The sequence below is a fragment of the Stegastes partitus genome, unplaced genomic scaffold (genome assembly GCF_000690725.1).
Source record: "Stegastes partitus isolate 25-593 unplaced genomic scaffold, Stegastes_partitus-1.0.2 Scaffold100, whole genome shotgun sequence".
Taxonomy (NCBI): Eukaryota; Metazoa; Chordata; class Actinopteri; family Pomacentridae; genus Stegastes; species Stegastes partitus.
The window spans coordinates 510,477-534,617 of record NW_007577831.1 but is presented as its reverse complement, the minus strand read 5'-3'; the positions used below and the strand labels follow the sequence as shown (position 1 = coordinate 534,617).

Genomic DNA, 24,141 nt, shown 5'->3' with positions numbered 1-24,141 from the left:
ACCGTTGGTGACTGCCCACCTTTGCTGCTGTGCCTGGACCTGGCGACAAGCCCGCACTGTCCTGCTTAAAGCCTCCCAGAAGACCCAAGACCAGGCAAACTGTCACCGCTGTGTCGCGCCGGTGTACACCCCTGGACAGCATGTCTGGCTCCGGGTCGAGGACCTTCCCCTCTGTGTGGAGGCCAAGAAGTTGGCCCCCTGCTTCGATGGAGGCTGTCATCAACCCCTGTGCCATCTGGTTGGAGGGTACTATCAGGGCCCCCTCCCCGGTCTCCCACCTGACTTCCTTCTCTCTCTGCCTCTCTCTCATTTTCACTCAGTCTCCGGTTTCACTCTCTGCAGTGGCTGTCATTAATTATCATCTCATCAGCAGTAACTCCGGGCGGCTGCAGCGCAGCATGCTAGTCACATCACTAACCTGTGTTTCCTGTACCTGCAGCTCTGCTGGCCGCACTGCCCCAGTTCTGCCTCTGTCCTGGCTCGGCCTCAGTCCAACCGCCTCCCACCCCAGATTGGCTTTGGTTCCATCCACCTTGGCTCCAGCCCCGCCTCGTTTTTTCCCACCTGGCTGACACTCCAGACCGCCACTGCCACTCTCTGCCGCCACCCTCTCCATCGGTGTGCGACCCTGCCTGCCGGTCCTCGGGAGCCTGTCCGACCCCTGTCCTGCACCTACTAAGTTTTGTTTTTGTTTTGTCCCAGTCCTTCGTTGTTAAAAATAAGCAGTTTGTACACCACCTGTCTCTGCTATTGTCTGTCCGTCCTCTGCTTGGGTTCACCCTGTGCTGTGACAGTTCTAGATGAGGCAGGAAGTTCTCTTGCCTCATGACAGGGGGCGCTCATGATCCCAGACATTCTTCTTGTGACTCCGCAGCTGCAGTGATTGTGATGAAGTCAGTGCCTCACCAGCCATGAACCTCACCACACGTCACTGATTTGAACCCTTAACATTTGTTAGTTATACTATGATGTAAACTTGCTTACATTAAAGCTGAGTCGGGGCACTCTGAAGTAATATCTGTTGTATTTTACACTGAATGTGCTGGAACACAAAGACCAAAGAACTCTAAATGAGTAACCATTTATTCAGTTCATTGGATGTATTCAGTTATAAAATGTGTTCAGTTAAAGTTTTTCCATATTTTGTTATGAACTTCTATTTTTCAAACCTCACTTCTGTGATTTGAAAAAGTAATTGAAATGAAACAGTAAATGAAAACTAAGAAGGACTGATGTAAGAAAACCTAAATGACAAAAAAAAACCAAAACCCAACATACTATGTTGACACCAACGTATTTAAACACATTAAAGGCTGATGTTGGATAATGCTGACACCAATGCGCTCACTGCATCTGGGACTTTCAGACTTGAATGATGGAGATTTCTGGTCGACTAGTGTCTTCTCTGAGAGTCACTGTCGATGGGGGCTCTGTTGTGTCTTTGCTGGGAAAAATGTCCACCAGAACCTAAATTGCTCAGAAGACATCTCTGGTTTTGGTTGTTAAATTTGCCCCTGTGGTCCCGCTGTGGTGTGAACCTTTGCCGGCAGTTGTAATAGTTGGCCCTGTTTTGGTGGCGCTTGCAGTGTCAGCAGAAGTCATCTCTGTACCGTCTCTGTGCAACCCCAGCACAAGAAGTGTTTCTGTGTGAGGTTGCATTTGAGGGTCTATTATGATGACCAGCTCAGGACACTGGTCTGTTGCACCAAGTGGACCTTGCATTGGTAAACCAGGAGACCTCTGCAGGGCCTGTGCACGGAAGAAATTGTTATCTCAAATAAAACCCTGGTATCTTTGAGGGCCAGTCACACATTGCCTGCATGTGACTTGTTCAGCAGTGTTGTGGCTCCCCTGGTGTTCTTGTCTTGCAGTGCTCATCCCAGTGTCTTCTTGAGGCCCAAATCCTCACTTGGATAATAACTTGTAAATTCAAAGAAAATTTATATTTTTTGTCCCAAAAGTCTCACAACTTTATAAGAGTGTGCTTCGTCTCTTGTCTACAATGTAAAATGTTTTCCCAGACACCTGCATGTGTGCCAGCGTCTGTATAATCTGCGTTGAACTGAGAAAACGAGATAAAAGTGGCTCCCAGCAGCAGTTTAGACAGAAACTGCCTCCCTGCTCAGTCCTCACATGACGTCATTTTATATCACGGCTGTCAGTCCGGCGAGGACCTGGGTGGCGCATGCGCAGAAGCCTCCAGCCGAAGCGTCACGGCCCGGTGCAGCAGCAGCAGCAACAGCAACGTTCCCTTCACGGAGAGAGAGAGAGAGAGAGAGAGAGAGAGAGAGAGAGAGAGCGAGCAGCTGCACCGCCGCCTTTTCCATCCAGCATCTCCGCCGACCAACACCGAACTCGATTGGGAGCTCACAACTACACCCAGACCGTCCTCCGGCGACCGTAGTCCCCCCTCTTCCTCCTCAAAATGTCCGTGGGCAGCGACTTTGGGAACCCGTTAAGAAAATTCAAACTGGTCTTTCTCGGGGAGCAGAGCGGTAAGACGCGTTTCATTTCTACCGACAAGTTCATTTTCGGTGACAAGTGAGGCACCTGCGTGGCAAGTTCATGTGGTGGGAGACGGTTAGCTAGCTGGTCGTGACTTGTGGGGCTTTAAAACTGAAGAAGAAGAATTGTTGGTGAGCGCGGAGGGCGTTCTTTGAGTCAAATAAGCAGCTTCACACAACAGTCTCTAAGTTTAACAGGCTTTAATATCCGCCTCGTAACGCCGGATATTAGTTTGAAACAACCCGGACGAGCTGTGAGGATCTACGCAGCTTTAGTTGTAAATGCTTGGTAAACGAGACTGTGTGCAGCTCCTGGTCTGATGCTGCTGTGGATGGTACAAGTTGGTAAATATCCCTGTGTGTTGAGACACACCCAGGTTGTCAGTGGCGATGAGATAAGTTGTGTGGCTGCAGTCTCTGCCCTGGTATTGTTCCTGTCTGCCTGCTGAGTAAGGCTGCAACTATCCTATACCTTCAACCATTTTCATTTTCTCGAATAAATGAGCAGCTGTTTGGTCTAGAAAATAATGAAAAATGTCCATCAGGATTTTCCAAAGCGCAAGATGATATCCTCACATGTCTTCTTTTGTCCACGACCCCCCCCAAAAAATGCAATTTAATGTCACAGAGCAGTAAAGAAACCTCACATTTTAGAAGACCTTTTTATTTCCTTTAAAAAAAATGACACTGACTGATTAACAGATTATTGTCATAGTTGGGAATACATTTTGTAGTTGACAACTCAATTATTTGATTAATCATTGCAGCTCTACTGTTCAGGCTGACCAAATTTGTGTTTTTGCACATGGATCTGCTCTATGAATTTTAATGGGGTTTGTCTGTCGTGTTTTTTTACGAGGCTGAAACTGATTATTTGTAATAAAGGAACCAAGAAAGCAACTTACTAATTATTTTCTTAATTGTTCAATCAGTTGTTTGGTCATTAAAATGTGAGAATATAGTGACAAAAGTCAGTCAGTGTTTCTCCATGCCCAGAATGACATATTCAGATATCTTGTTTTGTCCACAACCCAAGAGTATTGAGTTGAATGTCTCAGAGGAGTTAGGAAACCTCACATTTAAGAAGCTGTAATCAGAGAATTTAGACTTTATTCTCCTAAAAATGACTCGGACCGATTAATCGATTATTGAAATGGTTAGAGTATAATTTAATAGATGACAACTAATCAATTAATTGATTAATCATTGCAGCTTCTCTGTTTAGGATGGCCAAATTTGTGTTTTTGCATGCTGACCTGCTCTTTTAATTTGAGTAGGGGTTGACTTGTAGGTTTATTTCAAAGCTGATACTGATAATTAGTAATCAAGGAACTAGAGAAGTAACCATTATTTTTATTGTTGAATATGTTCTCAGTAAATCGATAAGTTGTTTTGTCTATAAAGGATCAGAAAATAAGGAAAAATGTCTATCATTGTCTTCCAAATCCTGTGATGACATCCTCAAATGTCTCATTTCATCCACAGCTCAAAAATTTTCAGTTTAACATTATGGACTGGTAAAGAAATCAGACAACAAATCCCATTGACGAAGCTTGAATCAAAGGATTTAGACCCTTTTTTCTTAGAATGCTACTTAGACCAGTTTGACCAGTAATTGATTATTGAAATAGTTGGAGATAAATATATTAGTTGACAATTAATCAGTTCAATAATTAATCATGGCAGCTCTACTGCCTCAGCTGACCAAATCTGTGTTTCAAGGCTAATACTGATTATTTGTGATAAAGGAACCAAGAAAGCAACTAAATCTTATTTTCATTTTGATTATTTTCTCAATTAGTCGATCAGTTGTTTGGGCTGAAAGAATGGTAAGTGAGAATCCAGAATATATTCAAATTTAAGGCGGATTGATGGGTGATGGTCACCATTGGACTGTAAAGTCCTATTTTAAAGCCTCAGGTGAGCCATTTGGCTGAGCGGTTGATCTGACTCTTTGTATTTTGATATCGTAGCAACCTGTCAATCATTAGGTAGCCCCACCTGGAAGCATATCCTGCTTTATCATCTATTTTACTCATAATGAAACCATAGTTTACAAAATGAACACCATACTGTATTAAAGGAACCTTGAAACTACCAGCTGAGACCATAAACTAATTTAAAAATGTTCTAATGTTATAAATGAAGTTAGAGGTAAAGTAATCTTCCTCATAGACTTCTCTACAATCACTTCTTTTTGCAACTAGAGCAGTCGCACCCTGCGGGCTGTTAAAGAGAATGTAGGTTTAGGTCTCTTCTGCTTTAATTTAACTTTTTAAACCATCTATTATATACAGTCTATGTGATGGTTATTTCCATAGTTGACAACTAATTGATTAATCGTTGCAGCTCCACTACTGAGGCTCAATGAGTTTGTGTTTTGAATCCTGACCTGCTCTTTGAATCCGAATCCAAGCATGACGCAAAATAAAACATTCATGTGGAAACTCATCCTTTGGGTTCTGTTCCTCCATCCCAAGCTTCACTTACCCACCCCCTCAGACAGTCAAAAGCTTCTCCTCTTCTGAGGCAACAAAATTGTTTTCCACAAGATTACACTGAGCTGGCTTAGACATGAATTGAATCTCTAGATGTATTTATTTTGTTTTATTTTATTTGAACAGGCCAGGTCTGTTTTATGGTCCAATTCAGAGGTCTTCAGCAGCCAAATGAACCGCATTAGTCACAGTTCAGTCCTCCAGTAGGTCCTATTGATCATCCAGTATAGTGGGGTCACGCATTAAATTGAATAATGGTTCATTTGCAGCAGTGTGGCATAGTTATTATCTAAATAATGGTAAATTTATGTTGTCTTATAGCCAACCAAATGAGGCACCGTCACAGAACAGTGAAATACCGGAGCATGAACCATCTTGTTCATTCCCTTGTAGCTGGCTCTTAGTTTAGGGAGCGCTTGATTTGATATTCAGCTGAATTTCCATGAGCAGAGCATGCCTTTTAAATGTCAATATCGCAGTTGATCATGTTCATTTAATGATCAATGATTAAGATTAATATTTGATTACTTGTGCTTCCCATGTAATCAGTGAAAAAAAAGTAGTTGTAACCTTTGTTAGAACAGATTTCACTCCATTGAGAGGTTTGTTTTCCATCAGAAGTTGTTAAATGTCATGCTTCATACTGCTCTTTGTCAGCAATAAAACTAATAACATGTTCTCCTCTATATTTTCATAGTGCTTTCATCTCTAAATGAAAATAAATTAGATGCAGTATACATAAAATAGACACACTTAATCCCTGTTAGTTTGCCTTTACTCTTGGGCAATTTTATGATATTAAGTGCCAAGCAACCAGCCAAAGGGGATTTGATTGCACAAACATAATATCAGGGAGTGTACTGTATTCACCAGGCTACAAAACTGGCTAAATGTTTTGATAAATTATGGTCAAGCTTGGCATATGAAAAGACACCATTTCTTCTTCAGTTGAAGTAAAACACTGGATTTATTGGTTTTAGACTTGTGTGGCATAAATAAAAGTACAGGAGCGTAGGTTGATTTTAATTGTAATTTTTTTGTGAACCACATAAATCTTCTATCGTTTGAATATGACCATTGGTTTTTCTTCACAATCATTTGGATTCAGAATAAGCAGCCATATGCTTTTACCTGTTCTTCCGTTTAGTCTTGTTGAATGGTTTTGTGTACTCAATTTGTCAGTATTGCAGGAAACGCGTTCACTCTGTGGTCTTTAGTATGTGGAAGACGTTAAAGTCTTATATAAACATAAATTGGTTTTAACTTACAAAAGCCGTGAATTATTGACGAGGAATATTTCTCATTAGCAGGGCTCCAGACTATCTTTTTCACTGGTAGCATTGGTGCGACCAATTTTCTTATTTGGTCGCACGTTCCACCTTGTCACAGGCAAAAACACATCACTTGTTGAACATCTGCTTATCGATAGACGCTACAATTTACAGATGTTCCCTAAACGGCCCACGTTGCAGGCTGTGGTAGCTGCCACTGGGTGGATGTGCTATGCTCAGAAAGGTGTGTGACTGAAAAATACTTTGAAAATAGTTAAACTGGGCCGTTCTAGTGTCAGATTTGTCTGAGATGAAGCCAAGTGTTTCTTTTTGTGCAATGTGGAGCACACCTACATACGATGTTCTGCTCATAGCAAACAGCGAATGCAGGTGTGTTCCACATTTCACAAGAAGACCTAATTTTTAAGTGTAAATAACACAGTTCACCGAAGTTCTAAAAGTGCTGTTTTTCACCACTGTGGTTAACACAGTAGCTGCCTGCGCTGGTTGCAGTGACACCAAAAGAGCTTCATGATCATCATGCACTCGCACAAATGTGACCAGGGGAAATTTCAACTTGCACACTCTCAAAAAAAGGTTGTAAGTGCGACCAAAATGGTTGCAGTCTGGAGCCCTGATTAGTGAATCATTTCACATCATAAGCAATGTGAGCCACTTAGTAATGAAATTCCATAATGGTGAAACTTCTTTTTAGATTTGTTAAAGGCTTGCACTTTCTGCTCATTCGCATCTGGTGTTAAAAGATGCTGTTGCAGGGTGTGTTTACTCACTGACAAACACTTTGTGACAGGATGGCTTATATCTATTATATCTATATCTATTTCTTTCTGTCTGCTCTGTTGCAATGAAACCTATTTTATGCTGCACATGCTATAGAATTGCACTGTGAATGCATTACTCCCATGATGCGTAATAAAGGATTACAGACTCAGCATTTCCCATAATTACAACCAACATTAGTGTCAGGTAATTAAGGCAACTGCTGTTTTATCAGTGAGATGAAGCTTTGGGTTACAATATAATCTTAGAGTTTTGTCAGATTGTATCAAGTGAAACGCTGTGGTTTGTGGGCTGCATGATATTGGAAAAAAGTGACATTGCAATATTTTGTTTTTCTGTGATATTAGAAAAACAACTTAGTAAATTCAGCATTGGTAGGATGCAGTCTGTGGCCAGAGCACTGCAGTCTGGTCATTTTCTTTTGTTTTACGGACTTTAAATCTCTCATTGAGGCTTCAGTGTTTGTCTCATCCATGCTGTGAGGTTTACTTTAATGATGATCCGGTGAAAATGCAGTTGTGCTGTTGTAAATAGCAACTTTTTAGTTGGGAGCCCTTATTATAAAGTGGACAGTAAGACTTACATAGGGCTCTATTCTCCAGCAAGAATAGGGATGTAAATTTTAAATAATTTTCTTAACCCATAGTGATTATCAATCAATAAGTAATCAGTGTTATCAGTCAATAATTGATTAAGCAATAACACGAATTGTGTACACTATACATCATTCCATATGCTATTATAGGTATATTTGACAATGGACAAGTGACATTATTCATAGAAGTGGCGTGATTGCATATAACACTATCACAAAGTTTGAAAACACATTTGACTCATAATGAATACACAATTAACCAAGACAGAATTTTCTGTTGTGGTGCCCATTGCTAGTCAAACCCCCACAATGCTCTCTACTTGCGAACATGAACTGTCCATACATGGAGCACCTCCTCAGATCGGTGGAGGTTTAAATAGTAAGAGGCTTCAACTGGTGAAACAACATGTACAACAGCTAATTTACCAATACATCACTTTTTTTCAAAACTTCATGGAAACTCTAATAATTGGTATCATATCTTTTGCAAGGTGTTAAGGTAACAGATCAGTGATTTTTCTCTGCTGCTTGGAACCTTTCTAATATGGTCTAACACTGTCAAAGGCAGCCCAAATTGTCTTTTTGCTTTTGATGATCTACACATCTGACTTTGTACTTGTCATGCAGAGCTTTTTAGTGCTGATTTAATGAGGAAACAAATAAGTTATGCTGCCTCCTGTAGTGGCAACAATTGCAAGAGGCTGCCAGAAGAAGACCTGTTTATGGTCAACATCATCCTTTCTGTGGCCAAAATATTTCCATACAACTGACATTGCATTTTTTTTTCGCAAGCAAATCTCCCTTAATAGTGTTTTTGGCCATGTTCTTCACTCATTTTACTGGCCACATATCAAGTCTGCATGTCAATAAGCTGTCTGTTAAATAACGTTAAAAAAAAAAAACTCAGTGTATCCAAGTCCAAGTACTTTTAAATTGGAACAAATGATGTTCTGTCAGACAGACTTCTTTTGTAGTTAGTCATTAAAAATTAGATGGGTGTGAATATTGGGCATATTGTGATCTTGTGCAGCAGTATCTTAGAGGTTTGTGGGGATTTCAAAGGTGAGATGCTCTGATTGGCCTCATTCTGTAGTGTCTTTGGTTAAATGTTCTGGGTTGTTGAACTCTAAAGCCCCTGGAGACCCTGCTGGTCTGTACTGAGGTATCCCAGCCAGTCTGGAGGAGTCACGTCTGTGCCCGTTATCAGTGCAAGGGGACTTTATTTGTCAACCATCCAGACAGTGGCAGCGCCGGGCTGCCAGCCTGTTGTTTGATTGGGTCGTCTCTGGTGGAGCTGTGTCTGTCTGACATGTCTGCTATAATTGCAGCTGGTGCCCAGTCGGGCGTGAATCCCGTCAGCTCTGCCACTATCATTTATTAATGTACACGACTGGACTCAAGTACGTCAGGAACAGGGGCATCCGCAGCACTGAGCCTGCTATGAAAAGACCACTTGTTCTTTCTGGGTAGAGAGTTTCTGTGCACAGTAAAGTCCCATAATGGTGGAAGTGTCGAAAAAATGTGTCTATAAAGGGAAAGATGGCATGATGTTCTGTTGTTCATAAAAGAATCAGCTAACGACAGAGAGGTGGGGGCTCCAGATTAAGTGGGTGGAAGCAGGCAGAATGTTAAATGAGCTGTCAGGAAGTCTCTCCTCCTGCATAGTTCTCTGGGTGTTTTCTACACTCCCTGTACAAAGAGGGCTAGCTAAAGATTTCCTTGACAAAGCTGAAGGCTTTAAGCAAGCCAATGAGCTGTTTCCAAGTCTGTGTGCCCACGCTCCTGGTGGAAGCAGCATTTTGCCAGCTCCAGCCTCAGAGCAATCAACCAGGTCGTTGTTAGAACACCTCAGATTACTGATCTGCATTTATTGTGTCATACATGTTTTCCCTTAAGCACTTTTTAAAAGGAGCAGTACACTGTGGCACTTTGTAAAAGCCAATTGTTTGGAGGTAATCCCTTGCTGCATGCTTCATTTCACCTCAGACAAACAGATGGAAATACATTTGGTAGATGCATCCGCATGGCTGCTGTGAGATTTTGCTCACTGAATCAAAATGCCATCTTCTATCTTTCACTGCACAGAGATTGCCATCGCACCGACTCTGGCTGGCTTCAAAATACTGCTGAATCACTGGACCAGTATGCTTCAGAATAGAGTTTAGTTGGTTGTCTAATGCATCAATCACTATGTCTCCGGGAAACAGCTTTCTGAGCAAATGAAACTCAGGGTTTTGGCTGGCCTGGGCAGGGAGCAACCGGCACAGTTCCTCACTGAGGCTTTGAAATGGCAAAAGCAGATATAGATACTACACATTTTCACCCACATCAGTAACATGCAGCTTTTTACACAGAAACTGCACAATGATAAGCAGAGGTAAGAGCAAAAATCCTGCAGTAACTGAAGCCAAGTCACACTACTGATGCAGTCCTTTTCTATACTGTGGATAGTGCAGTGGACTCATCTTTCAATTCAAGTTACATTTCCTTGTATTAATATGCAAGGCTTTGGCCCATTTCAGGCAAGAACCTGTCAGGTTTGATTTGAAACTGATTTCTAAAAGCTGCCTCCAGGACTTGATGTGTAGATATGCAGCCATTTCTTCACAGTAACAGACATACATTTAGATGATGAAAATTTCTTGCTGTGTGAATCAGAGGTGGTTGTAGATGAAATGTGTTGAGAACACTGCTGGGATTTTTATGTGGGCTGGTTTGTTTGTTGTATTCCTTTCGTCACAAATGTTCCCGCTACTTCAAACTTTATATAACGTCTTTGGAAAGCCGCCTGCATGTCATTTCTTTAAACTAGCGTTTAAATCGTCCTCCATATTTAGGGTGTTTTCACATTGTAATACTAAACTGCAAAGAGTACCTGCCAGGCTAATAGTAAGAACATTTCATCATCTGTTGCTTTTTTTCTGGTAGGACTGACATTGACACAGAGGCTTTTGTAAAACACCTCTGGGTGATTAAAAGCCGTTTCACCATTCAGATATCTTCAGCTCTAATAAATCACTGCTTGCTCTATTTTCTTCACTACAGTGGTGCAGGTCTATAAAAGCAAAAATAATACAAACAAAAGCAACCCTTCGTAAAGTCAAAAGTCAGTTCTTTATCACATTACATGTCACAAAGGACCTCCAAAGGACAAGCTCACCTAGTTATTACAGACTGAATGAGCATATATATATACTTAAAAGGTGGACTCTGTGACTCTGGTGAAGGATTATTGATATCTAATCAGTTATCATATCTAGATAGTTATAATGCCAGATTTGCCGACCCTCTCTCCCCTCCCTTTATCCCTTCCTGTGCATAAGCATGAAGGACCACAACTGAAATAGTGTTGCATGGATTAGTCTGAGCCACTTTGGTTGTTGTTTTTCACAGAACCAGGGATATATATGAAAATCCAAAGACAAAATGGCCAGCTACTGGACCAAGACGAGATATTGGCTGAATTTAGTTTTACGGCACGAACCACAACCTGCAGCTTCCTTGGCTGGCATTCAGTTAGGGAAATTCCTCATCGCTCTCCTATTTTTGTCTACCACACAATGATTTTTAAATGTATTATTTTTTCCTCTGTTTATGTCAAGTTTACAAATCTAGCCTGACGAATCATAGTCATAGAACAAAGTGTCATATTGATGTGAAAATATCAAGATTAAAGTGCACTCCTGAAAATGCAGCTGAGAACAGATGCATATTCTGCATGGTGCCATTTAACCATAGCAAAGGAAGGGGGAACAAACATTGGAATACTATGCTGTAGGGCTGGACCCAAACATCTGAATATTCTGTCGTTGTGGTGGTATCCGCATATCAATTTTGCAATCCGAATATTCGCCCGGCCCCCTCTCCCCCCCGTCAATGTGGTTGTACCCTGATATATATTCGCCCACAACCTCGCAACCTGCCATCCGACTGTGCCGAATATTCAGATATTCGTCATTAATTGAAACCGAATATCCGAAGCCAAGGAATTGCTATTAGGACCAGCTCTACTATGTTGAAATAGTGATTGAAATATAGCATTTCTGCTGGTTTTATCCAGCTGGTAAACGAAATAATACAATTATGAAAAATTATCGCGGCCGGCTCAAATAATTGCACTTGGGCAATTTTGGGATAATTGTGAGAAGCCTTGTGGTAAATGGATTAGTTGTCTAACAGCATGTACTGGTAGACTGCCTTAGATGTGTGAAAGGTGGACCAGGTGAGTTTACGTTGGCGTACTCTTCTAATAATCTTTAATTTGATTGAACTTGTCATCAGGTGAAAGGATGCTAAAGATAAGCACTGACTTGAGTGTCCATCTGTCTCAACATCCTGACTTTTCTCTGACATATAATCCTTCTTTGTGGCACAGTCAAGAGCTGTGCAGTAAATGTAGTTACCTTCAGTTCCTAGGATTTTCATTGAATGAGAGACTGTAGATATTTTGTCAATATTGACTTGAAGATTGAGTCCAGCCTTTATTTCCTCAGCAGCAGTTCTAACATCTGATAATCTGCCTGCATCTGAAGATAACTGGTCATCTCTTTCATTCCACATCTAATTGTGTCTTCCTGGCAAAGCTGTTCTTCTTTTATGGATTGGGGAAACGGCTGTCTGACAGCTTTGATCTGCCATTGATTGGCTCAGCTGCCCATTAATGGGGCTGCCCGTTAATGGGCAGCTGAGCTGGGCCCTTTGTCTGTGACTTAAGGTGAGAACAGATGTTTTCTCAACTGGGTACACATCTTTATATCAGTCAATGAATCAGTCAGTCATGTATGAGCTCAATCCACTTAACAATTTAAGAGAATACTTGGGACAAAACATACAGCAAGAAAATAAAATGATGAAAATTACAAATAAAATTGCCACATGACAGGCCAGCACTGTGGCTCTAGGCATGTTAATGCTTGTCTGTAGGTCTATTGGTGGCTTCACCACTTTGTTCCTGGCTGAAGTATCAACAACCACTCGATAAACCTAATTAAATGTGGTTTAACATTGCCATTTTAGCATTATCATGCATACATGTGAGTGTGTTGGTATATCCATTAGTGTTGACGCCCAGAGAAACCAGCATAGCTGTAGACCCTAGTCTACTAGTTTTAATCTAGTAGTTCTAGTCTGTTAGTTCTTATGATATACTGTCTCACATCGAAAATCAAATGTGTTCGATGCTTGGCTCCTCTGTCACAGCTGCACAGCTGCCTGATTACAGCATGAAGAGGGTGCGAACATTGGATTGTTTTTTTACGGAAGGTTACAGATAATAGGCAACACAGACAGCTGCTGTCCAACTTTGTAAAGGTGGGGAAGCAGGTGGTTTCCAAAAGTAACCAACTGTCCAATATGCACTTCTGACAGACTGCAAATCTAGTTTTTTTCTTCTAGTACTTAAAGGTGGAATATGGGATTCAAATCCAATACATGTTTTGTCAAACTGAGTGAATATCTCCTCATAGTCCACTAGTTCATCCTACATCCACCCAACCGGTCGAGACAGATGGCCGTCCCTCCCTGAGCCTGGTTCTGTCGGAGGTTTTTTTCCCCCTGCGGGGGTTTTCGGTTCCTTCCCACTGTTGCGGACTGCTTGCGGACTGCTTAAGCTTATAGGGAATCCAAATGTTTTGGATTGTTGGGTGTTTCTGTTTCTGTCTCTGCCTTTGTTAAGCGCTATGAGATGACTTGTTGTTGTAAATATGCGCTATACAAATAAAATTGAATTGAATTGAATTGTGTCCTTAAAAAAATTTGTTGTTTGCATGCAGCCATGGGTCTGTAAATGGGAAGCTGACAAAGTGTTCTGACCAATCCACACAAGACTGTTTCTGCATAATATATGTGTGTTTGAACTCTTGCACAGAACGGGTTGAAAAGGAGAGAGGAGATGGGAGGGAAGGAGGCAGTGGGGGTAAGAGGGACGGTAAATCTGGCACTTTGTAACCTTCTAAATATGCTAACTAGCTAAATATCAGCAATCCCTTTTTTATAATTGCTCCACCTTTACCCTACAACACATCTCACAGTAGAGTGTAGAAAATTTGAGATACTGAAAATAGTATTGATGACTGTGGGTTTATGTTTTTAAAATATATACAATATTTCTCGACTTATTAAGAGGAGCTTTCAGTCCTGCAGCAGCTGGTTTGCAGCTAAGGAATACCAAGCAGAGTGATGGTAGCTCTATATACATATGCTGCACAGCTGAGTGGGCGTGTTCCCACAGGCCCATGGGAAAGCACAGCCTCACTTATACACTCTGCCCAGAATAAAACAAATCTGTCTGCTGCCCATGCAGTGATGTAGAGAAATTGTCTGATTCAGTTCCGCCCGCCTGTGTGCCAGTGAAAAGATTTTGGAAGCTGCATCTGACGACACACTTTCACAAAAAGCAGGAATAAAACAGCGAGGGTGGGTGCTGCTCTGTTATAAATGTAACTTCGTACCCTACTGTTTTAAAGATCAATTTTAACAAGGATCCAGGAACTTTTAAAGTGCCTCACATTATTCAGCGGTTTGCAGACTATTCTCTCTGAATTGTGCATCTCGGAAATGGATTGGCTTCTTGCTTAATGTGAGCTCTCTCGAAGGAGAAAGACAGAGAATCCTATTTAAACATAATCCCAGTTGCTCAAACAGAACGGCTCTGTGAATAAAATCCCCACTGTGGAGGAAGTTATTTACCCAGCATGGGACGTGACACTTGACTGAGTTCAGCAGGTCTCCATCAGTGCTTTCTCCAGCTCCCCAGATGAGCCCTCATCATGGGGCTGCTGTAGCCTGAGTGCTGCCTGCTGTAAACTTCACCTCACCTACCTGCAGCAATCAGTGTTTTTTTCATATTTAACAAATTAGGTTTTTTTTTTTTACTTTTTCTTATACACTTAAGCCCCAGATTATTCATACTCATACATTCTGATTTATAGTGAGTTTTTATTTGATACATAAGTTTCTCATAGCTGAAAATGACAAAGTAACGTGAAGAAGACAGTAAGAAACTGTTGGGGATTTTAAGGATACATTCAAACTGTTTCTATGTTTTTGTTTTGTGTAAATGACATTTTAGTTAAAAAGGCCATGACTAAAATCTGTAATCAGTGGCAAAGCCTTCATTTGTTTCCACAACATGTATGTTGGATGTAATTGTGTAGAAATTTGTGCATATCTTCAATGGGATTTCAGACCTCACATCTCTTGTGATGATCTGCCAGTCTTTGAGGTTGGAAGGCTTCTTTGCTATCACTCTGCCATCAGATTCTCAATGAAATTCAAATTTTAATGTTGTCCTCTTTTCTCATGATGCTATTGACTTTGACAAAGTCTGGTCCATCAGCTGAAAAACACCCCTAATGCATTGTGTTTCCACCATTAGATTGGTGTTCTATAAGTTATATAATTCTTCTTTCTTTTACCAAACAAAAGCCACATTCTTGTGCCTAAACAACTCAGTTTTTTTGTCTAATTGGACCACAGAACTGATAACCAACAGCTTTCTTCTTTGTCCAGGTGAGCTTTTTCAAAGGCTGGGCAAGCTTTTATGTGCCTGCCTTGGAGAAGTGGAGTCTTCCTTGGTTTGTGTCCATGTTGATCAGCCTTGTTCAGTTTCTGTGGCTGTCTTGAGATGTTGGTATCAAAAATGTTCAGATTCATCAGGATGGGCTTTGTGATGATTCTTGGAATCTGCTTAACCTCTGCCATTCCTACCCTTGCAGGGGTCACTATCGGCCGTCTCCAACATTCTTGAATGTTTTTCATTGTGTGGAACTCCTTGTATTTTTAGATTATGCCTTGCACTGTGCCCACTGCCACTTGAAAACAATTGAGTATGTCTTTATAGCCTTTCCTTATCTTGTGAGCAACCATAATTACGGTGGCCCAGAAGTGTCACAACAAACCAAAAGCCACAACACAACACAATAAGCCACAACGCTACAAAATTAACCACAACACTACAAAATCAGCCGCAACACTACAAAATTAGCCACAACACGACCAAATTAACCACAACACAACACAATTAGCCGCAACACTACAAAATAAGCCGCAACACAACACAACGGTTGCAACGGAAGTTATTATTTTTTTTTTTAACCTGGAAGTTATACTGTGAAGTGCGCAACGCCACACGAAGTGGGCAGAAGCTGGAGATTAATGGACACTATTTGCCATCAGTATTTTACTTACTTTCGAGTTGTTTCCAATGATCTCTGTCGAATCTCGATCGGCTTTTGTTTTGTTGTGACACTTCTGGGCCACCGTACATAATGAACAATTCTCTCTCTCATTGGTGGAACCTATTGGCTCACTAAGCTCTGTGATTTTAGCCATGACTTGCATTTGACTGGCAAGAGAACTACTGCGTCAGCTGTCTTTAATTTATAATGCAATAGCATATAGAACATAGTAGAAATTTCAAAGATCATTTGGAATGAAAAAGCGAGTTCAATTTGTCAGAAATTTGCAACATTTACAAAAATAATTATTTAAATTATTATTTAAATATTTTAAGTTGAAACATAAACTATAATCATTAAAGTCTGCTATTCGGTCTCAAACATGAAATCTTACTCCCTATTGCCACAGTCTTTACTATTTGAAACTACTGCTCAGTACAGTAGAGGGCTATAAGAGTATATTGTCTCATTGAGATGCCAGTGTAGCAACATGCAGAAGGTTCTGCCAGGATTTATGGAATGGAGGCACGGTGAACATTCATCATTCCAGTTTAACATAGTAGGGAGTGTTTTATCTAACTCAGTGGGCAAAGAAATGAATCACTACTAGACGGCGTGCAGAGAAACAGGTGGCAGAGAAGCTGTGGGGCCGCAGCAATGCAGGGCCAGTCTGATGCCTCTAATACTTACTCATGATGTTCACATATGCAGCTATTATTGGAGACATTACATTTTTCTTTTTAGTATTTCTGTCTTTGTGCAGCCCTTTATAGAGCTCATCCTGTCTTTGTACATAGATGGACAACAAGGCCTCTCCAGGCCTTGTTTTTCATATTTTTGTCTATTTCCCTCCGGAACGATTCCCTACAAGCTGATGTACTGTGTTTTGTCCCACACATTCTTGTAGCTTTGGGAGGGTTTAGCCTTGGAGCAAAGGCAATCCTTGATCTCAAACACAATGGTTACAATGCTTGTTTTGTTTCCACTTGGAACAAAGACCCACAGGTAAACAGACTAGAAATTCATAGTGTGAGATCAGCCTTGAGTCAGCATTTCTTTGTTGGGCCCAGTATCCAGTATCCAGTATGTTATAGTCTGCTGGGTACCTGCCAGCACCCAAAATGGGCAGCTTTTCTGCAGAATTAGATCAGGCTACACTATAATCTTTAAGTTTTTGCCAGTTTTTTTTTTTACCATATAAATTGCAGAAATACTGTATTTGCATGTGTAACTCAGGAGTTTGACTTGCAAAAGAAAAATGTGCATTTTGGGCATTTCGCAGTTGATAATAATAAAATTAAAAAACACGGACCTGTTGTGCCCACATGGTCACGTATCTTGAAGAGGATTTGTAGGATTTATTTGTTGTCAGTGTTTCTGAGCTGAGTGCCAGTTTGAGTGAAAGGGTAGCAGGTGCAAGCAAAGAGCAACATGTAGGATGGTGATCCCCGATAAATTAATTTGCATTAAACAGCACTAGGAACTACATTTTTAAAAAAAAATTAAAAAAATACATGTATAAATTATTATTGTTTGGCTGCTTGATGTCACAGAGACCATGAACAGACAAGAATTAACAGAAATACTAAAGAAATTTTTGATAAGGAGAACCAGTGGAGAGCAGTCTTGCAAAGTTTGGAATTCAGAGAGAATCACATATTGGGATCAACTCTGTCTCCACAAATTTACGTTCCTGGACAACTAAACTAGGGCTGCACGATCATGGCCAAAATGATAATCCCGATTATTTTGATAAATATTGAAATCACGATTAATTATCACGATTATTTGTTGATTTTTACCAAAGCAAATTTTATTGTTTTACAGAATTATTATAACTGTTTTCACATCCATATATTGTGCTACATTCCTGCTAATGTGCAAATATGTGCTTAAAAATAAAATAGATCCTCTTTTTCTCCAAAATTCAGTGCAAGTCCTTAAAAAATAAAGACAAAAGAATAATGAAAAGGCAACAAACCAGGGCACTAGTTTCCATTTCCATTCTGTAAATATATTTTCTGAACTAAATTATAAACTGGATGTGAATAAAACTCCAAAGTAAATCAATCAGTAATCATGGTGTAGTTGTAAAAAAATGAATGAATCATGTTGATGTCACCAGAGAATCTCAACGCCTATTGGCCATCGTGGCGCGTCAGATTGCAAAAGTTCAGATTTTTCAACTTGCTCTTCAAACTTGGGGAACACTTGAACAAATAAAAGTTTCTCGTTATTATTAATATTATTATTATTATACACTAAAAATGCCTATAAGAGCGTAGCAGAGCAGGTTGGTGGTTGGAGGTAGGGTTGGGCGGTATCTCAGGGTAAGTCGCGTCATTCGCGCGTCAAGATTTGTTTCTGAATTCAAGTCATTCTCTTCAATAACGCGATCCAGATGCCGGATCCATGGGATCCCCCAGAGACGCGCACAGCTCAGGGAATTCCCCCACCTTCTCCAGGAGTTGCACCTGGATTACGGCCGCTTCCAGCGCTCCTTTTGGCTGATCCGGACCCAGTTTGACTACCTGTTGGAAAGGATCGGTACCAGGATATCCCTCCAGGATACTAACTACAGGCGCACGCTGAGATAGAGCGATGTTTTTTCTGTGCCACATACAACAACACGGACGAGCGGCCGCCAGCAGGAGTATGTTGACCACAGCGACGAGGAGCCAGCGGAGGTTTATCCCGCTAGCATTGCGATAGCTAGCAACTCTGCTCGCTAGCTTGCTAAGTTGAAAAGTAGCATTCTTGTGTGTGAACTGGAGGAGAGGGACAGCCTGTCTGCTGAGCACTGAGATCTGCCTTGGCCAGTAATGTGGCTTCTTATCTCTTGGGGTGAGTAAATCAATCAGTAATCATGGTGGAGTTGTAAAAAACTGCATGAATCATGTTGATGTCACCAGAGAACCTCAACGCTGATTGCGTGTCAGATGCAAAAGTTCAGATTTTTCAACTTGCTCTTCAGACTCGCGTCTAGAATCGCGCGAATAACTCTCTCAATTCGCGTCAGGTGCGCTGCAGGACCTTTACTCCCGTCTAATCGCGTCTTCACATTGACTTTACATGTAAATCATTTGCGTGAATGATTTTACTCCTGTCTGGTGTGAACACAGCATTACACATTTTTTCGCTGATCATGCAAATTTGATCACAGGAAGCCAACATCTTGATTGTGATTAAAATTCGATTAATTGTGCAGCCCTAAACTACACTGCATTCTCAAATGCGTTTTTAAGGGCACATAAATTTGTTTTGAAATAAAACTCATTTATCAGCTTTGATATGGTAGAAAAGGAGGCCAGTTTGAAAGAGTGACAAAGGCCGCATTAGGATGTAAGAGAGCTGAATAGTGGCTTAATACAGCAGCTGGACTTCAACCCAGAAGAGCAGAGTTTGTGTATTGTGATGCAGCACAGACGGCTCATGCAGCACAATCAGGATATAACACAACTAGTACTGACTGCCTAATGCTGTACTATGTGTGAGGATCAGCCATATCTCTCTCATCTAACACAAATGGACACTATGGTTTTTTTTTTTTTTAATTTGAAAGTTTGCAAACATAAAAGAACACCTACAGTGTGAACTACATTGCGTTTTCATTGAGCTGAATCTCTGAATCTCTGGAGAAGGCCTATGACCGTGTCCCCCGAGGAACTCTGTGGGGGGTACTGAGGGAGTATGGGGTACCGGGCTCGCTGCTACGAGCCATACGGTCCCTGTACAACCAAAGTGCGAGCTGTGTCCGCATACTCGGCAATACGTCGGACACGTTCCCAGTCGGTGTTGGACTCCGCCAGGGCTGCCCCTTGTCACCGATCCTGTTTGTGGTTTTCATGGACAGGATCTCAAGGCGCAGTCAGGGAGAGGAGGGTGTCCGGTTTGGGGACCTCAGGATCTGGTCTCTGCTTTTTGCAGACGACATGGTACTGTTGGCTCCATCAGACCGTGACCTCCAGCACTCACTGGAGCGGTTTGCAGCCGAATGCGAAGCGGCAGGGATGCGGATCAGTACCTCCAAGTCCGAGGCCATGGTTCTCTGCCGGAAACCGGTGGACTGCCACCTCCGGGTGGGGGGGGGGGTCACTTCCTCAAGCGAGGGAGTTTAAGTATCTCGGGATCTTGTTCACGAGTGATGGGAAAATGGAGCGTGAGATGGACAGGCGGCTCGGTGCGGCGTCAGCAGTAATACGGGCACTGTACCGGACCATCGTGGTGAAGAGAGAGCTGAGCCGCAAGGCGAAGCTCTCGATTTACCAGTCCATCTACGTCCCAACCCTCACCTATGGTCACAAGCTTTGGGTCGTGACCTAAAGAACGAGATTGCGGATACAAGTGGCCGAAATAAGTTTCCTCCGCAGGGTGGCTGGGCTCAGCCTTAGAGATAGGGTGAGGAGCTCAGACATCCGGAGGGAGCTCGGAGTAGAGCCGCTGCTCCTTCGCGTCGAAAGGAGTCAGTTGAGGTGGTATGGACATCTGGTTCGGATGCCTCCGGGGAGGCTTCCTCTGGAGGTTTTCCAAACTCGTCCACCTGGGAGGAGACCCCGGGGCAGACACAGGACCCGCTGGAGAGACTATATCTCTCGGCTGGCCTGGGAACGCCTCGGGATCCCCCAGGCAGAGCTGGAAAGCGTCGCCGGGGGGAGGGAGGTCTGGGACGACCTGCTCCACCTGCTGCCCCTGCAACCCAACCCTGGATAAGCGGAAGAGAATGGATGGATGGATGGATGGATGGATGGATGGATGAATCTCTGACAGATTTGTGACCACTGCTGCCACCGGCACCAGAACCAGAACCTGCTGCTGATGGTGGAACTGAAGCTGCTGTGAAGGAACCAAACCAGCTGTCAGTCTCACATGCTTTGACTTCAGCTTTCCATCTCAAACTTCTCTCCTCATATCTCCAGGAACATATTCCTCCTATGTAAAAGATTAGATTAGATTGTACTTTATTCTTCACTCCCAATGGGGAAACTCACTCGTTGCAGCAGTACAAGTACGGAGCTGCTGCAACTAGTGCCATGCTGCACATGGCGCTTCCATGTTTGAAATAAAATAAGCACGGCATGCAGTTTTTGCATTGCTGATGCAGCAATAAGGTCCCTTTACTTGCACAAAACTGACCGAGGTAAGATAGCAGCTTCATTGTTAAAAAATGTGTGGACTTCATGTCCTAAAAGGCTGCAACACAATAGTTCACCATGATGAAAATTTATGAAATGCAAAATAATAATTAACCTTTCTAAATCACAGTTTCTTAAATTCACTACCACCTACTTCTGCATAGTGCGCTTTAGCGGTGTAACAAATACACGTATTTGTACTGAATCGTTCGGTGCAGGCCCTTTCGGTTTGTACAGAATTGTTTCAATTGCGAAACTTTAAATCTCATTGTGCCCACAGTTGCGATGGACCTTCTCCGGCTCACAGTTGCGCAGCATTACGGAGCTAAAAACAAGTAGGAGTTTCCAGCGGACCATATGATGTGACGGACAGTTTATTCTCCTGTCGGCGCTTCATTATAAGCCCGGTCTGTATGGCTATTGAATGGGGTGGCTAATGCTAACATCAACAACAACGAGCCAGAGCTTACTTTTGCTGAAGTAGTTTTTTGAATTAGAATTGGATGAAAGTAATTGTTGTTGCATGTGTGGCACACACAAGCCAAAAGCTGAGACAGAGACAGTCTGACCCACGGATTTAATTGTTTGTTTGTTTGTTTCTACTTTCCTTTCACTCTCTCTCTCACTTCTTTAAGCTGCACACTTTTCTTTTTCCTTCTTTCAGGTCCAGCAATATTATATTCAATTTAGTAATAAGCAAGCATTCAAAATAAATGAATGAAATGAAATAGAATGAATACATAAATAAAAAAATAAAAATCAGACTATCAAGTGGCGCATTATATTCTTAAAGCTCCCCTTGGTAAAGTAAATTTGTTCAGCACAACACAGCAGCCACATCATCATTCTACTTGCTATGATGCTGGACTGGACACGTAAAAATTCAAAATAAAATAAAGACCCACAGATTTCTCGGTACACTCATGAGCACTATTTATTGTCTGTGGCTGTTCGCCAGGGTCAAGGAGCTTGAAGACTCAAGTGGGATGCCCATGTTGACCTGTTTCTATTAGCCTTGAGAAATGATGGCTCTGTTGCTGAGTTTGTTTTGGAATGTTTAAGCCTCCAGTGTAGGAAAATGGCTCAATGCAATTTATGTAAGTGAGTGTGTGGTTGAAATACATTTATTTCTAAGATATATAGTATACTTGGTGTGACAGGTTGAAATGTGTCAGGGTGGGAAGTGTGTTACTTAGTTCTCCTGCTCGACTAAATGTCTTACAGTGCTGCATGTAGACTAATTCTAACCATTGTCTGGCACATTAGAATAGAATGGAATATACTTTTTTTTATCCCAGAAATTATTTTAAACAGCAGCATCCAAAAACATAGAAGAAAGTACAAGAAAATAACAATAATTAAGTAATATGCATCCCTGGTGTCCGCACACAGCAGGTCCAAGGCCCCACTGTCTCCAGTTGGGCAGTCCACATACTGGCTGAATGTGGGGAGAGTGGTAGAGAGATAAGATAAAAAGATAAACATAAACTTCATATGTCACATACACAATTATACACAGTACAATGCGCAGTGAAATGGGCTTAGTACCTGCATCCAGTTGCAAAAAAATAAAAAATAAATAAAATCTAAAAACAATAAAAATAAGATACCTAAAGTGTTCAAGAAATATATATATACATAGATAAATATAAATAACATAAAATCTAATCAAATAAAGCAAATGGAACATGTAGCATGTATTGTGCAACGTGCAAAAATATTCAAAGGTGCCAGTGAGTAGTGCATTACAGTCCAGTTGAAGGCTCAGAGTTGAGCAAACAGATGGCCTGAGGGAAGAAACTCTTCCTCATCCTCTCAGTTACAGTCTTTAGGCAGTGATAGCGTTGACCTGACGTCAGCAGGGCGAAGAGGCCGTTTCCATGATTTTCACAGCTCTTGACCTGCATCGTTGTGTGTAAATGTCCTGCAGGTTGGGGAGGGTGGATCTGATAGTCCGCTCAGCTGAACGGACCACCCTCTTGAGGGCCGAGAAGTCCTGCTTGGTGCAGCTGCCCATCCAGGTGGACATGCTCCTGCACAGGGGGCTTTCAGTGGTGGAGGTCTAAAAGTTCCTGAGCACTGTGAGCGGGAGCTTGAAGCCTCTCAGGCGTCTGAGGTGGAAGAGACGCTGTCGGGCCTTCTTCACAGTGGTCTTTATGTGAAGCGACCAAGACAGGTCCTGTGTGATTGTGTCACCCAGGTATTTAAAGCTGTCCACTCTTTCCACCTCAGACCCACTGATGCGGAGTGGATGGAAGACCCTCTGCTGTTTCCTGCTGAAATCCACAATCAGTTCTTTAGTTTTGCTGACATTCAGCAGGAGGTAAACTGCAATCGTCAGGACGTGCGAAAAACTCCCTCGGCAGGTAAAACGGCCGCAAACCAACCGCCAGCAGTTCAACATCCTTTGTGCAGTGCCACTCTTAAATGCTAACATGCCCAGCATTACACCCTCTCTCATTCACATACATAGCGAGTCCCCCGCCTTTCTCCTTACCACTCTCCCTCAAGCTCTGGTCCGCTCTGACCAGGTGAAATCCATCCAAAGTTACGAATGAGTCCGGAGTGAGTTCGTTCAGCCATGGCTCTGTGAACAACATGAGGCTGCACTCCCGATACTCCCACTGCAGTCGGGTCAGCGCTGTTAGCTCTTCCAGGCCGTAAGGGAGGGACCTCACGTTTCCCATGATAATGGACGGACGGACGGCTTGAAGCGTCTCCTCTTCTCCCAACGCTTCACTCCTACCCTGCATCCCCTCTTCTTCCTGCTCATTGTGGATGTCTGGTCTCTCCCAGACGCAGACCCCAAAAACTTGCAAAAAAAAAAAGAGCAAAGAACAGACAAACCAAAAAGCCGTCTGCATTTCCACTGTTCCCGCACAAATGTGGTACAGCTGTGTGAAATTAAAATATTAAAAAGACAGAAGAAAAACCAAAGTAAATAGCTAAAAATACAGAAAGTAGGAAGGAGCCGCTGTAACGGGCTGCCACTCTCACGGTGCCATAGCAAAAAAAAAAAAAAAGTTCTAGTTTAACAAGCTCGGTTTACAAAGCAATTAAGCATAAATTATTTTAGCAAGAAATTGATTCGAAAGCTCACAGGCTTAAAGTAGTATATTCACATCATCATCACACCAAATGATTAAAACTGAACCTCACTGTT

At 42.0% G+C, this 24,141-nt stretch overlaps 1 protein-coding gene across 1 annotated transcript in view; it reads left to right on the top strand.

Annotated features, from left to right (window-relative positions):
• Positions 1-2,290: 2,290 nt before the first annotated feature.
• Positions 2,291-24,141, top strand: part of rab6ba (RAB6B, member RAS oncogene family a) — a 90,260-nt gene continuing 68,409 nt past the window's right edge. The window contains exon 1 of the mRNA XM_008277546.1: positions 2,291-2,495. Coding sequence (XP_008275768.1) covers positions 2,426-2,495 — 70 coding nt within the window. The 5' untranslated portion in view covers positions 2,291-2,425. The remainder of the gene's footprint in view (positions 2,496-24,141) is intronic.